The sequence below is a fragment of the Poeciliopsis prolifica genome, unplaced genomic scaffold (genome assembly GCF_027474105.1).
Source record: "Poeciliopsis prolifica strain line A6 unplaced genomic scaffold, Auburn_PproV2 SCAFFOLD029, whole genome shotgun sequence".
Taxonomy (NCBI): Eukaryota; Metazoa; Chordata; class Actinopteri; order Cyprinodontiformes; family Poeciliidae; genus Poeciliopsis; species Poeciliopsis prolifica.
This window is the reverse complement of record NW_026562404.1, coordinates 6,231,293-6,246,782: the sequence shown is the minus strand read 5'-3', so window position 1 is coordinate 6,246,782 and position 15,490 is coordinate 6,231,293. Positions and strand designations below refer to the sequence as shown.

At 40.4% G+C, this 15,490-nt stretch overlaps 1 protein-coding gene across 2 annotated transcripts; it reads left to right on the top strand.

Annotated features, from left to right (window-relative positions):
- Positions 1-293: 293 nt before the first annotated feature.
- LOC129372345 (protein Wnt-2b) lies at positions 294-14,711 on the top strand. Of its 2 annotated transcripts, none has more exons than XM_055049586.1 (5): positions 294-1,125; positions 4,702-4,922; positions 9,180-9,457; positions 10,550-10,814; positions 12,844-14,711. In XM_055049586.1, the coding sequence occupies exons 1-5, from the start codon at positions 944-946 to the stop codon at positions 13,071-13,073; spliced, it is 1,176 nt and encodes a 391-aa protein (XP_054905561.1). In that variant the 5' UTR covers positions 294-943; the 3' UTR covers positions 13,074-14,711. The 2 variants fall into 2 exon arrangements, with proteins under 2 accessions (XP_054905561.1, XP_054905562.1); XM_055049587.1 differs by lacking the exon at positions 294-1,125 and adding an exon at positions 1,418-1,640.
- Positions 14,712-15,490: the final 779 nt, after the last annotated feature.

Genomic DNA, 15,490 nt, shown 5'->3' with positions numbered 1-15,490 from the left:
ACAACACTTTCTGCTGCAACAGCAAAAAATAAATGCATGCTGTGGATTTTTTTTCTGCCCCTTAACAACAATGTTTCTGATTCTATGTAATAAAACCCTGATAAAATGTGAGTAGAGTGTAGAGAAAATCCATTTAAATTCTAAATATTTAATGCATATATATATACGTTCGTCAACATCTTTTGTGTTATTTAATAATTTCCCTTCATGCATTTTATATTCCAGATGAGCTCGAGGGGAGAGTGATCAGCAGCGTCGTCACTCCTTTAGCTCACCTTTCTCCTTCCGTCCTTTTAAACATCTCGATCTTCGCCAAACCCTGTAACCTCTGCGTCCACCCAATGAGGGAGGGGAGCTGTCCGCGGCGAGCCCTCCCTCATCTTTTTTCTCTCTCCTCCTCTCCCCCTTAACTCGGACTCTATCCACCGTGTGCTAATAAAGGGGAGCATCCGACGCAGCGCAGAGTCCCACAGCAGCCTGGGGAGCGGCCACTTCCAACTCTGCAAACTTTGACTTCCAGCCCTTCATACTCTTCAACGCAAACGGCCCAGCTTCTGGTACAAGGACAAAAACAGCGGGATCAGACCAAAAAGGTGGGGGGTGAGATTGAGAGCAGGGGCGAGACCCGGCTTCGCTAGTGTCCCCCCCCCCCTGCCCCCGCCCCGCTTCGTCAGGTAAGGCTCCGGGTTGGCAGCCAGAAGTTCTCAGGGGAGGGTTCTGGTGCGCACATGGCACCGCGAACGCGCTCCTCTTATCTGCTGACAGCCGCACAACACGGGAATCGCACCCTGGATTAATGAGGCCTTCCAGCTCCTTTAACTCCATAACTCACAACAAAACTTAACAAGCTCTCACATCTGGAATAAGGATTTATCTCTTCTTCCCCTTATTTACCGGGGAAGGGGGGCAAAAAAAAAGAAAGGAAAAAAAAAAGACAGGAGCCATGCTGGGTTTAAGCAGGATCCTCGGCCTCCGTGCAGCTCGGATTCACCGCGGTAGTTCTCCGGGAGCCGGACTCTCACCCGGGCCTTCTCCGAGTCAGAGCCAAGGTGCCAGCTCAAGGATGTACAGTGCGTGTCTGCTGCTGCTGCTGCTCGTCACGCCTCGCGTGGACTCGTCTTGGTGGTGAGTGCGCATCCATCACACAGGCCATATTCTTGTCACCCACACGATTCACCGGAGCCGCTTGTTTTTGCTGCCGAGACGGACAACTAGATAATTATCTATATTTGTTCTTATCTTAATTTCCAAAAGATACTCTGTGTCAAACCCCTAACAGGGATAAACTGCATTGGAATGAATTTAAATAATCACGTGTTTAATGTGTGTACCCAATAAGGGATTCTTCAAATGTGAATGTTTTTGTTTGTTTATGGTCGCTATAGTTTCTCAACAAGTCATTCAAAAATATAAATACGCTTCTATAGGCCTATATATTTTTACATTTTAAAAATGATGTTAAATTTTACACCTGGAAGTATTATTTTACAAGCAAATGGAAGCAAAGAGCACTCTGGTGTTTTTAAATCATAACTCGGTCAAGTTCTCAATGACGCGTCTCCAATAGTAGGGGCCAAGCGACGCGCCGGGGCGCGAAGGAAATTATGAGTTTGTGAATGAGAGTGGAGCGTTTCTCGAAGGTGAGCTTGCCCCGCTGCTCGTGTCAGTTTGTTGGCCCCGCCGCGTTGAGCGGTAATAATGATTGCGATAATAATGCCGGGCGCTTCGCTTTGCGCGTCTGATTTATCTCGGCGTCGTTGGCCGAGCTCGCGCTGCTCAGCTGGAGCGGCAAAAACTCTGGTCATTAATTCACCGGGTCGCAGCCACCTCCGCATCTGCGTCACACGCAGATGGCTTTACCACCGTTAAAAAGCTCCGGGCGACGTTACATAAGAGAAAAAGGCTCGTGTGTGAGAGACTAGAGGGGGTGTGTGGGGTGTGTGTGTGTGTGTGTGTGTGTGTGGGGTGTGTGTGTGTGGTGTGTGTGTGTGGGTGTGGGTGTGTGTGTGTGTGTGGGTGTGTGTGTGGAATGTCTAATAGTTTGTGTAGATTATGGGAAAAGGCATCGTGGAGCGAACAGGTGTTATTCCTTTTTTCTAAATTATTTTTATTTTGGGGGATTAGAGGATCCTGCAGAAAATCGTGTTTTCTGCCTTCTTAAAAAGAACACCATAACATTAGTTAAAATTCAACTATATTTTACATAACTTTGATTATTTATTTTTTTTAAATTGAGAGACTGAGTGCAGTTCTTCTATTAAAGTCAATGTTTCTAGTTAAATAATTGTTAATTTACCTATATTTCCTGCAAATTTGAAGACTGGGTGCTTTTATGTATTTGTTTTAACAAGTCAGTGCATGACTAGTGTATCAGAAGTGTTGTGGGCATCGCTGGTATTATCTCATAAACTTGAGCAAGACTACAATAACTTCAAGGTGTCTAATGTATTGAGTTTGAACAGAAAGCTACAATTAGTGATAAAATTGTTGTATTTTGTGGGGTATTTTAAGTGCTATTTTGTTTTGTTCTGATCAAGAGCAACAAAAGTAAAGCAAGCCGGTTGGCCATTGTCCTCTAGCTGACCTGCAATCAGACGCTTTGCAGAAATGCAATTCATGGATTATCAATTGTAGTTTGAAGACAGTATTGAATTAGCATGTGTGATGAGTGGTGGTCTTTTGTTTTCATTGCCATGAATGTCTGTTTCTCTTTGCACTACATATTTCCAAATTTACAACAGACTTATTTCAATCACCTCACCAGCGGTGCACATCTTTCGGACAGGAAGGGACCTAGCTCCGTTATTCTGACACTTTGTTTGGCATCGGGATTTTTAATTGTAGAAAAATAAAGCTGAAGGTTTTGGCGGTGTTAAAAACTCTATTGTACATTAGAACCTGGCCGTTGCAACTCTGATCTTTCTCTCAAGATCCAGCAATCATAGCTTCGTGGATGATTTCTGAGATTTGTATAGCTACCAATTTTAGCCCATTTTAGCTTGAAGAGCAATAATTGCATCCAAAATACTTCTTTCTGTTTCCTGCTATTAGCAGTCAACAGTTATTTGTATTAGGATCAGAGGTAATGTGTCATTGCTTTGCTTGAAAGGACAGTCACTGTAAAATGTGGTCTGTAACAGAAAACATTTAGGGTTTGCATTTTAAGTTGCCTTTAGCATTAGCTTGTATTTGCAATTAGCATAATTATTTTCAAAAGTAAACATTAATGTCACATTAATGTCAACGTACCCCAAGAACGCAGATGCTTAATTTAACTGAACGGTTTCTAAACCGTTCAGTTCAGCTTTAGAAAGCTGAATACACTTTCAGCTTTCCAAAGCCAACATGACAGAGGCAGAAAGCTCATGAGAATACAAAATGTAAGTAAGGCTCTGAACCTCCGAAAAGTCCTTTCAACTGATAGGCCACCATGAAACACGCAAAAACTGCAAAACTTTGAAAATGGTTTCGGAGCAAGATGGCAATGTCACACACTGAAGTCTATCTCTGCTGTTGGGACCTGAAGCCTCTGAATACACTTACAGTTTCTTTTTAAGCAACTCCTTATGCCTCAGGGTATTTTAGCAACTCACTTTCTTCCTTTGTGTGGACATCTTCCAATCTGAAGAGTGTTGCTGGCATATGTGCATCACATATGCTCATATTTTGCTACTCAATGACTAGATAAAAGACTGGATTTTTGAATTTTACAACAGATTTTCACCTTAAAGGCCCAGGCAAGTAGAAAACAAGTAGATTTTAGCCATCAGCAACATTTTTCGTCTTGTGTTTTCCTAGTGCCCTGGTGTACTCAGACGTTTTAACACCATGTTATTTTTTTTAACCTTTGGGTAATGATTTACCATCCACAAACCCTCCTTTCTCTTAGAGAGTCACACTGAAAAAAAAAATTAGGTGTGAATTGCTGTTACAGCATTTCCTTTGATGGGTATACAGCTCTTCTCTTCCTCTCTAATCCCACTCAGGGGAGTAGTGAGTCTCCAGAGACCACCTTCTTCTCAGCCTTATACAAGAGGGCGATAAAGCTACAAGCTCCCTGGCCTTCCCTGTGTGATCCGTCAAACCCCCCCTACAGTCATAAGTCTGGAAGACGTCTCATGTACAGACGTAAAAAGAGATCACTTGCCCAGAAAGTTCACTTTGGGCAACCTCAACAAAGTGTCTTGGGAAGATACTGTAAAAGTCTGCTTTATTTGGACATTTGAAGACCCTTCTGGTTAGGTAAAAGCAATTAAGCAAAATGCAGAAGAGCATAACGTGAATAAAGTTTGACAGGGTTCTTGGATTCTGCAGACTTAGAGCTCTGATTTCTGACATGATTTCGACTGGCAAATGTTTAAACACACATACACTCACAGGTCTTGTGCAGAGAGGTTAAGTGCTTATTTATTTGGAGAGTGGAGTAAATGGTTTCCACTCCCCTTCTACTCGCAAACCTTAAACTGTTAAGTGTAGTGAACTCTGACTCACAGGGGGCTTGTTTCGGTAGCTTTTCTTCATGCTACTCTCCTCTTTGTGTCCTCTTGAGAACTCACATTCCAAGTCGAAACTGCATGGAGTTAATTGCAGGATCCCACCAGTCGCTGTGTCCTAACCATTTCATAGTGACATTAGAAATGACATGAAGATTACTGATTGCTTCATAAAACATCCAAACTTTATTATTTCTGGCACTCTCAGGTACATCGGGGCTCTGGGAGCTCGTGTAATCTGTGACAACATCCCCGGCCTAGTCAACAAACAGCGGCAGCTCTGCCAGCGCCACCCAGACATCATGCAGGCCATCGGCGAGGGCACCAAGGAGTGGATCAGAGAGTGCCAACACCAGTTCAGACACCATCGGTGGAACTGCAGCACACTGGAACGCGATCACACCGTCTTTGGACGTGTCTTGCTCCGGAGTAAGTCTCTAAGTGTAAAAAAAAACAAACAAAAAAACTGCTTGGTGAAACTGAAGCAGTTGCTATTAGCACCAAGCAAGTCTTTCTTTGACCTGATATGTTCACTCTTTTTCTGCATTCTTTTGCGTTCTGCGGGCTATGCTAAGTCTGCATGGTGGCCCAGTTGTTAGCACAGTTCACATACAGCAAGAAGGCAATGAATTTGAATCCCAGCTCATTCCTTTCTGCTTAGTGTTAGAATATTTTTCTAGTGCACTCTCTGTTTTGTTTTCTTCCCCCTCACGCTCCACAAACATGCGAAGTTGACTGGCTACAATAGTTTCACTTGGTGAGCTTCACAAGTGTGATGCCTATAAGCCTTTAAGAGCTAAGTGGGCATAGTGGATGGATGGATGGATGGATGGATGGATGGATGGATGGATGGATGGATGGATGGATGGATGGATGGATGATCCAATGTTCTGTTTTATTGTGTTTGGGTAATCAGTATTTTAGCTAAAGTAAATTTTAATTTCGATGATCATTTTCACTGAGGCATTTAACTCACAAGCCTGTGGTTTTACACTCCAACCCACAAGATAGCAGTAGCGCACTTGTTAGTCACTGTCAACTGAAAATAGAGGAAAAAGAAAGATTTCTTATTAAAGGTTCAGTGCTTTTGGAGTCTCGTTCCATTTAGAACCACTTCTCCACTTCTTTTATTAACGTTTAAGGCTTTCTGTTTAAACCTAATTTTGCAAATATGAATTGTTTGTGTGGTAGTAAACATTTTCTATGCAATGCTTTTATACAATCTTAATTACTATGTACCTTTTTTGTTGCTAAAAATAGAAATGCGGCAGTAATGTTTGAAGCAAACTTTATATGAACACTTGAACACGATCAGGGAAACAAATCAGATAAATAAATGCTGAACTCTTGACATTACTGATTCACATTTTTCTTTTAAGTGAACCTAAATATGTGGTGGTGCAGGTCAATCAAATCATGAATTTGAGTGGTCCGTACCACCACACTTGCTGACAATTGACTGCCTACCTTTTACATAACTGCAGGATCTCAGTCTGCCCTTGCATGTGATTGGCTGCATGGTTTATTGGTGAAATACAGTCAAACTTCTGCCAGAATGGATTTTGAGCAGAACTGAGCAGGAGGGTCTGAAGATTTGGTAACAAACAGTTGATTTATGCAACCATATTGTTTCCTGATGATATACCACAACTTATCAAGAATTTTATGCATTTTTCTTTAAATCATCCATTTGTACATGTGCGAAAGAATTGTCGTTTTAACACATATATAGTCTCACAATAGCAGGACTGGAAGATTTTAGCAGGTTAATGTAAAATTTGAATGTAACTAAAATGACATGTAAAAAAAGAAAATTAAGAATGAAGGATTAATAGGTTGATTTTTTTTCTTTCTTCCCTTCACATTATTTTGTATTTCAGTAGTTTCTGTCATTCCACTAACAACCAATGACATACAGTCAGTTTTTGTAGCTCTATTTGGGTAGAAAAATGTAGTCATGGGACTCCTATGCATATTATCAGCCAACAGGAGATCAGTCAGTTATTTTTATCTCTGTAAGGGTCACAGTTTGTAATGTTTTGAGCAAGTAAGTTGGCCCAAATTGGCTCAAAACCACAATCAATGAAAAATGGTTCACAGAAAGCCTTTAGAAAAAAACCATACCATTAAATTGAAATATGTTTTAGATTCCTGTATGTTGTTGTGGAAAGAAAATATCACCAAGCACTGTTAGGTGAAATCACTCAATCAGGTTTATTCATATATGGTGCACAATACAGAGAGCTTGTTGGACAATCAATCATGAGGTAATTCTGGGTGAAAAGCTCTGCCAGGCAGAGACAATACATGAGTTTTATACCAAGGATGAAGGATCCAAAACAAGGGGCAAGACAGTTGGGTTCTGATGCAGCTGTAGAAAACAACTCCCAACCTTGTACATTTAACCCAAATAGCTTCATTTTAATGGAACTATACAGGAACTTAGAATAAACATATAGCAAGCAGGTATCGTGACTTTCCACTCCAACGTTCATAACTATTAATCTTCATAATTCCATAATACAGTAACTCATACAAAAATATAATCCTCCACTTGGGTCTAAAATCATTGATACAAATGCAAAATGAAAGTAGTAAGGCTTTAATTTTTTTGTTATATCAGGACATGGACCATGCACGTATCGGATTCTGAAGAGAGGCAGCATCGTTTGGAGTTACAAAAGAATACGGGTTGCAAATCCGAAGTGCATAGTATTTCTCACAACAATTTGTTGTCTAGCAAGCTCCTTTGCAGCACTTTAAGATGTTAGACTGAAGGATCTAAAAGAGATCCTTCAGTCTAAAGGTCTAAAGAGATCCTTCAGTCTAAGATGTTAGACTGAGTCTAACATCTTAAAGAATGTTAGATCTTAAAGAAGAAGAAGAAAAAAAGAATGTGTCAGTGTCCTTATATCTAGATTTTGACGTCAGTGACTTCCTACAGATTGTTATTGGGTCTGGGCCAACCATCTCAAGCATGTGTGGGGGCCGTCGGAGCACGGCTGAAAGTGAAAGATATGAAGACACTCACCCCGCCTGTATGGGTGCGTGTGTGCGGCAGGGGGAACGAAGGGGTGAGAGGAATAAACAGTAATGTAGATGTAAATATTTAGAGAGATATTCTCACTGTCAGGCAAACAGCGCAGCTTTGAAAGATGACCAGCGATGCCCTCGTCACTTCTCTCACACATGTATCCCGTCTGCATCCTCTGCCCCCAACTCCTCACCTCCAAGAGTAAACGGGACACTTTGCCGAATATACAGTACAAGCGGTTTGCTCACTGCAGACTGCGCAACAATGTTGGCTTAATGCTTGTGTGCTTTTTCCTTAAAAAAAGTTAACAAATACTTACATAAATACATAATAAATACATAAGGTTAAAAGACAAAAAACACCAAGTGAAGTGAAGGACACACAAACTCACACACATCAATAAATTGCACTCTTGGTCAGATATTATAAGATGCTAAATATATTTTTGGAATACGACCAGTGTAAACAGCTTTATAGGTTAGAATATAGGCTCATGAGGCCCAAAAAAATCTAAATCTTATCTTATGTGAACTGGAGATGTGAACTGGAGATTTTAGATAAGAAGATGACAGATAGGACAAAAATTCAGCTGAGATATATTGCAAATCAACAACATTAAAATGAAGGTTTAAACCTTCGGGAGCTGAATGTGTCTTGGAAATGACATATGAACCTATTTATTTCACGTCTGTATATGATAAAATTACATGAACCCCTGAGAGCTGTGCTAAGAAAATGAGTTGCCTGAATTGAAAAAAATAAAAAATCATTCATAAATTCCTGTGTAAATATTAGGCGTTGATTTGTCTTCGCTGCACACAAATAGCTTCCAAGCGGGACAAGAGGAAAAGCTCTGTGACGACAGGATGCATGAAAACTCAATGTGATTTTAAAACAGCTGAAAATTCAGATATTTTTATCACGTTCCAAAGTAATGGCATTGGGCAAACACAATTTCAAAATTAAATGTAATGTTTATCTGCTCCTATGTCCATGTCTATATGGACAAACTTTTCTTCAATATTTTAACTTGGTGAGTTAAGAGAGAAAGACTTGTGGCCTTATTTACGGACTGGAGTTTTTCTGTCACATCAGAAACGAGCTTTCAATGCATTTGTATTGTGTTTCAGTTTAAGAAAGTGAAGGTTAACTTTGATGCCTTTGCTACGTTTTAGGCCACTTTGCTCGCAGATACATTGCAAAGAGCAACCGTGACCGATCACATCATAAAAATTTCCTTTTGTATTTGGCCACACTAATGCGTGAGTCATGTCCTAGGGAACCGGCAAATGAACACATGAGCAGAGCAATGGTAGATAATGTTCTCATGACATCACCCTGGTGCTGATAAATGGGGTATCACTGTGTCTGTATTTAAACAATTTATGTGAGCAGGGGAGAGCCCCACAGTGAGGATTATTTCCATGATAATATTTAAACAGAGCTGCTCTTTACTCCACATCGGGGCTGATTTACTCCGTCAGCTGCACCTTCATGTCCTCATGGCTCACAACCAGGTCCTGTCATCTCTGGAGGTGTAGCATGTGCCGCGATGCTGTTTTATGGTTCGTTAAGGACTTACTGCATGCTGTGAGTGAGTGACTGCGTCACCTGTACTCAGAAACCTCTATATTTATATCCTTCCCTCTCAGGCAGTCGTGAAGCAGCTTTCGTCTACGCCATCTCCTCAGCGGGAGTCGTGTATGCGCTGACCCGTGCCTGCAGCCAGGGGGAGCTGAAGCTGTGTAACTGCGACCCCCTACGGCGGGGGCGAGCGAACGACGGAAAAGGAGACTTTGACTGGGGCGGATGCAGCGATAACGTCAACTATGGGATCAAATTTGCCAAAACCTTCATTGATGCCAAAGAGCGACCCATCCGGGATGGTCGGGCACTCATGAACCTCCACAACAACCGCTGTGGCAGAACAGTGAGTGGATAATTTCCATATAAAAGTCATGTGATTTTGATGGTTTAAATAAATGACACAATTCTAAATAAGTAAAATGTTGACAGGATCTATTGACTTTGGGCACTTTTGGCTCATGTACAATATTTTTTACACACAAAGGTACACCAGGAGCTTTAATTAAAATAAAAAATAGCTTGTATTTATTGAAAATTAAAAAAAAATATATGGGCAAGAGATTGGATTTCTTAAACGTTTAAACATTGCTTTCCTTTTGGAAAATCTTTTGCAATGCCGTATCCAAATTAAATCAGAAATAAACAAAACATGAAGCTCTTTAGCTTCAGCATTGATATGTTTTGGTTTCGTACACATAAGATGTTTTCTTTTGTCTTTGTTGATGTGCATGTCCACCTCATTCTTGAACTTCGAGCAGTCGGGGATGTGTTCCTAAAATAGCACCTCAAGTCATTGGTTTTAAATCATCAGCCTTTACTTTCACTTAACGTAGAAGATCTGTTCATCTTTATTAATATTCATATGAATTACACCAGCAATGTTACAAACACCAGTGCTGATGAACTCAGATATAATTTTTACCAGTTTATGACTTTACATACACAGGTGAATCTAAATCAAGGGCGTCGTAGTCCAGCCTTTGAGCTCTACCAAAATAAACTCCAACAGAACTAAATCAAATGGCTCATCAGAAAATTTTAGCTGTGCAGAGGCCTGGTAATGACCCATTAATTTGATTTATTTGGTTATTAAAAATCCTTGCTCAAATGCTTCTTCATTTTCTAGATTGCTCCATTATTTGTATGCCTGGGACCAAGCTTTTAATTCAAGAACAAGCATTTACAGTGAAATTTAATTCTACATGCTGTAGTTGGCGCTATACGCAAGCTTAAAGCTCTGCTCAAAATCGGAGCAGATGATTTAATTTATTTATTTTTTTACAACATAGAAGACAGATAAGAGTTAGCAATGAAAGGGAAAATAATAATAGTAGATGACCTCAAACATTTTGCAAGACATTAAATCAAATGTAATATTGATCGAAACAACGCTAATCGAAACAACGCTAATCAAATACCAAACTTCTTCGCGCAGGCGGTGAAGCGCTTCATGAACATGGAGTGTAAATGTCATGGCGTGAGCGGCTCCTGCACACTGCGGACCTGCTGGATGGCCCTATCAGACTTCAGGAAGACGGGCGACTACCTGCGGAGGAAGTACAACGGGGCGGTTGAGGTGATCATGAATCAGGATGGGACAGGCTTCACTGTGGCCAACAAAGCCTTCAGGAAGGCCACCAAGAATGATCTGGTGTACTTTGAGAACTCTCCGGATTATTGCCTCCAAGACAAAGCAGCAGGTAAAACTGCAAAAGCGAGGAGGGGGGTAAAAGACAGAGGGGTTGTTTCTCATGGATATTGATGGATTGCTCAGACTCTCTTATGTTTTAGAGGTGCTATTTATGTGTTTTGTGTATGCTCATGCATGACTAGTGTGTTTTGTGGTCATGAATGACGGTGTGCGGGTGTATGTGTGTGTGTGTGTGTGTGTGTGTGTGTAATAGTAGTCAGATAACACAGCAGGCCTCCCCTGTGATGTTGGTGGAAGCTAATATCCTTGTACCCTGAGGACATGGTTGTTCTGTGACCACCTGACCTCTGTCAGTCTGTCAATTCTCTCTCACACACACACGCACATGCCCACGCACACGCACGCACACACGCACACAACCTTGTGGTCAGGAGATGTCTTGATTCCTCTTTAAATAACGAATCTGAACATATGTGCCTGTTTCAAACTGACAGGGTGATGGATGAAGAACGGTTGGACAGTATTTGACGTTACGTTACGTTGAAGCTTTTTCCAGCCTTTCCATGCATTCGCTCATTTTTTGTCTCCCTGTCTCTCTGTCCCTTCATCCACCCTCCCCTGTCATTCTCACCTTCTCGGTGGAATCCACAGCCTGGGGACACAAGCAGCTAATTAAAAAAAGAAAAAAAAAAGTCACTTCTCTGTGTCTGTCACAGTCTCTCTCCCTCTCTGTCTGTCTGAGCTAAGCGTAGCTTGAGGGCAGAGTGGGCCTCCGAGTGTGAGAGCCTGTCTGTCTGTCACGCTCCACTGTCCATTTAACCCTCGCACACACACACAGAGGTGCTTCAAAGGGAGCAGTGGCTTGGGAAAGGCAGTGTAACTACAGGCCGCTCTACCAACACCGCATAGTTGTGTGTGTGGGTCTGTTGTTGTACAGGCCGCTTGTTGTCATAGGTAGCAGTTCAAACAGGGAGCTTCTCACACCAAACATGAACGCTAATCTCTGTGGGGATGACATTCACATAAGACATGGACAACATGCCACTGCACTGCGTGGTAGCTCGGCTGCAAAGCGCTTCGAGGCATTCATCACCGCTGATGAGCGTTTTAAATTGATTTGGCATCAGAACCGCACATACTGAAACTCAAAGCACCTGAACGCTGTCAGGTTCACTCACTTTACCAGAAATGGTAAAAGTTTCAGCTGCAGTGTTCTACTGCTTTTAGCTGCTTTCAGTTAGCACTGCTTTTTTTTCATCTTTTTGTTCTTTGCGTGTGGTTTATATCTTTTTCTAGACTGAGATGAGCTGTTTAAATCTGATTGAGATTTAAACAGCTTCACTGCTTTACTCTTTGTTTGGAAGCGTCAATAAACTGCTTGGTCTGTATTGGATATTGCAAATAGGTATTACATTACATTTTTATTAATGCAACTCTTAAATTCTTAAATTCTCTCAGGATTTCTGCAATACGAAGGTTATCACCTTTGCAGATAAAATCTGGGTCAACAAAACTAAGAAAAAGTAGAATGCGATATTCAGTGGCTAAGGATCAAAAAGATAAACGAGTAGCAGATTTGGGAATTGCAGAGGGATTTTATTCTTTTAGTAAAACATGTCAGTGAGTGAGAAATAGCAGTAAAACTTTGGTGATGAATATTCAATAAAAGTACAGTGTCTGGCAAAACTTTTACTAGGATATGTTTAAATATAGGCAAATATATTTTGAGCTCGTAGACATAGACATTCAGCTGTTACTCCAAGAAAAGTTGGTTCTACAAGATATTGAATCGAGAAGCTACATCCATGATTATGCCACACTTTTCAGGTTTTTTTATCTGTAGAAGGAATACTTCACAAATATGCTTTGATTCGATCATGCACACAAGTTGCTGATTAAATTCATTGAAGTTTGTGACAAAAAGTAAAATTTTGTGATATTTTTGCAAGGCACTGTATGTCTTTATTTCTTTCAGTATCACAGTAACCACTGTAGTTTCTTTTGTCACCAAACATGCTATTGCAAACATCAGCTTTTGTAGAAAAACAAATAAGTAAACTCTCAAACTCTCTGCGCAGGTTCTCTGGGCACCGCTGGACGGGTCTGCAACAAGACATCGAGGGGCACGGACGGCTGTGAGGTCATGTGCTGCGGGAGAGGCTACGACACCACCCGAGTCATGCAAATCACAAAGTGTGAGTGCAAGTTCAAATGGTGCTGCGCGGTGGAGTGCAAGGACTGCGAGGAGGCTGTGGACATACACACATGCAAGGCCCCTAAGCGAGCAGAGTGGTTGGACAAGACCTGAGGTCGTGTTGCCCCTTTGTTCCCATCAAACGCAGCCCCACCCGACACCCCTCTGCAGGACATGATGTAGAAAGTGGCATTCTGGAAATGTCTGTCCAAAAGTGCTATGCATCTCCGCCCCGACCTTGTCTCATCATTGCATGGCTTTTTTTTTTCTTTTTTTTTTTTTTTTTTTTACTTGTTTGTGAAAGCACTAAGACTCCGTTATCCATCGTAATGAGTCAACACATATTAGCTCCTATTTGTGAATGTCTCTGTGATCAAACCTGCTGGGATCTGATGTCAGTGATAACAACTTGGCTTCAAACAGAGATTCGGCCCAGACGACCTGCTTGTGGTGTGTGGTACTGCTACTTTTCAAATGGTCTGCTGCTTTCATGATTCTTCAAAGACAGATGTTACTTGAGCCTTAAAACATATCCAGTATTATTAATGGCATCATATCATATACTCATATAACTTTGCTTTGTTTATGTTTTTTTTTTTTTGGTGTGGAGGGGAGGGGTGGGGTGGTACAAGGATTATCTTTTGGAATAAAAACAAAACAAAAAGCATACTTGGTTGGACTGTGGACAGTACCTTGGAAAGTGCAATTCAAGATGTCTAAACACGGCAAGACGTTGCCGGACAAGCGTCCAGGACGAGGACTGCTATAGGAAAAGGAGATGGACACCAGAGGAATTTGAAAATAATGGACAAATGCATCACTGGAGCATAGAGTGACACTGTGTAAAAGGAGAGACAAAAGGAGGAAAATGAGAACAAAAACTGTTTATAGTGGATTATTTAAATTGTAAAGTGTTGTTTCATTCCTCATCTGTTGATGAGACTGCACTACATTGGCTTATTCAAGGAGAGAGAAGAGCACTTGCATTACTGTGATTATACAGCGAGTTTTAGTCTTTTTTGTGTGTGTGTGTAATTAGAAAAACCTGCTGCTGAGACAAAGACAAAGAAAACTGAGGCATTTATGGGTCACACATCAACCACGACAGCCACAGATTTCACTTTTCTGCTCTTGAGCTTGCTTGTATAACATTTTGTATAACGCTCTATCTAAACAGATGTTCATATAAAATATATGGTGAACTAGTTTGTTGCTGGTTGGTTTTGTTTGCGTCCAGTCAGATATATCAAGTAATGGGAAAATGATGGCAAGTTAAGTGAATCAGTCTTGATGAGAATAAACAAGGAGCAACTATGTATTTGTAAAGTTTTACTGCAGTCATATAAAAGGTGAAAGAAGTGCTACTATTATGAACTACAGTATTAAGCAACCATTTTAGACAAAGTCTTATTGTTTTTCAAATTTGACTCCAAGCTACTGGGCTTTCTGTTTATCTTTTAAAGTGGCATTGATCATAGTTTTTTTTCCAGCCTTAAAGAGTTTTCTGTCTAGTACTGTCTAATAATGAGCAAAGGGTATAAGAAACTCATCTACCATTAGTTTATTAACATATTGTGTTCCAAATTTTCTGCTAACAGTCCTTAAGGAACTATTTTATTGGGTACTGAACAGTGTATGGTAAACACTTTATTTCTTATTCCCCATCATAAGGTTGCATATCTTTTTCTTTACTATGGAAATAAGCTGTTAATTGTAAATAATTTTGTTTCCATAAAAATGTACCATACATCATCCAATGCTTAGCTGTGAAAATCTCTTTATTGGAACAGTTTGAAACATTCTGTGCCATGAGCTTTGCAGAGATTATATATCCCTGTACTCAAATGTCATCATGATAACTTGACACCAACATTAATAATTCTCACTATGCAAATGATTTGTTTGCACCTGTTACAATTTACTCTTCTTGGTGTTCTATGTGTCTAAAGTAGCTCCAAACGTAACTTCCTTCATCCTAATGTCGTCACACAATGACTTCGACACTCTTGATCCCAATAGACATGCACCATACGAAATAGGAATTCATCATGAATGATAGACATACTTCATAAACCTGACAGAAAATGTTCTCTTTTTCTTTACGTTTAGTTGCACATTTTAAAATGTTGAGGAAGATAAGAATCTGTATAGCAGCCAGTTTGGTTTTTTTCAAAGAATTAATAGATTTGGCAACAAATTGAGTTTTAGCAAGAAGCTGTCGGTAACATGTAACCAAAGATTCAATTTAAAGTAGCTTCTTAGCTAAGTTGTGTAAATGTTAGCACCAGTCCATCTCTTGAATGTAGAAGCTATTTGATGCACGACTGAAACTTAAGTCACCACTGAATGGCTTTAAAAGAAAAAAAAATCCCCCAAAAAGGTTAAGATGTTGTTGAACATTCAATGACTGAGAAGAGTGAAAAAGTTAAGAAAAAACTTGAAATACCCCCTAAATGAAATATAATTATTCATCAAATCTCCAAAAGTATTAAATAAATAAACAAAAGAAATAAAATGCCCTCCCTGTTTAT

Excerpts from the sequence above, each read along its gene's own strand:
- LOC129372345 (XM_055049586.1), top strand. The coding sequence starts at position 944 with ATGCTGGGTTTAAGCAGGATCCTCGGCCTCCGTGCAGCTCGGATTCAC. Across the intron at positions 1,126-4,701 it reads CGCGTGGACTCGTCTTGGTG|GTACATCGGGGCTCTGGGAG; the intron begins GTGAGTGCGCAT and ends TGGCACTCTCAG. Across the intron at positions 9,458-10,549 it reads ACAACCGCTGTGGCAGAACA|GCGGTGAAGCGCTTCATGAA; the intron begins GTGAGTGGATAA and ends TTCTTCGCGCAG.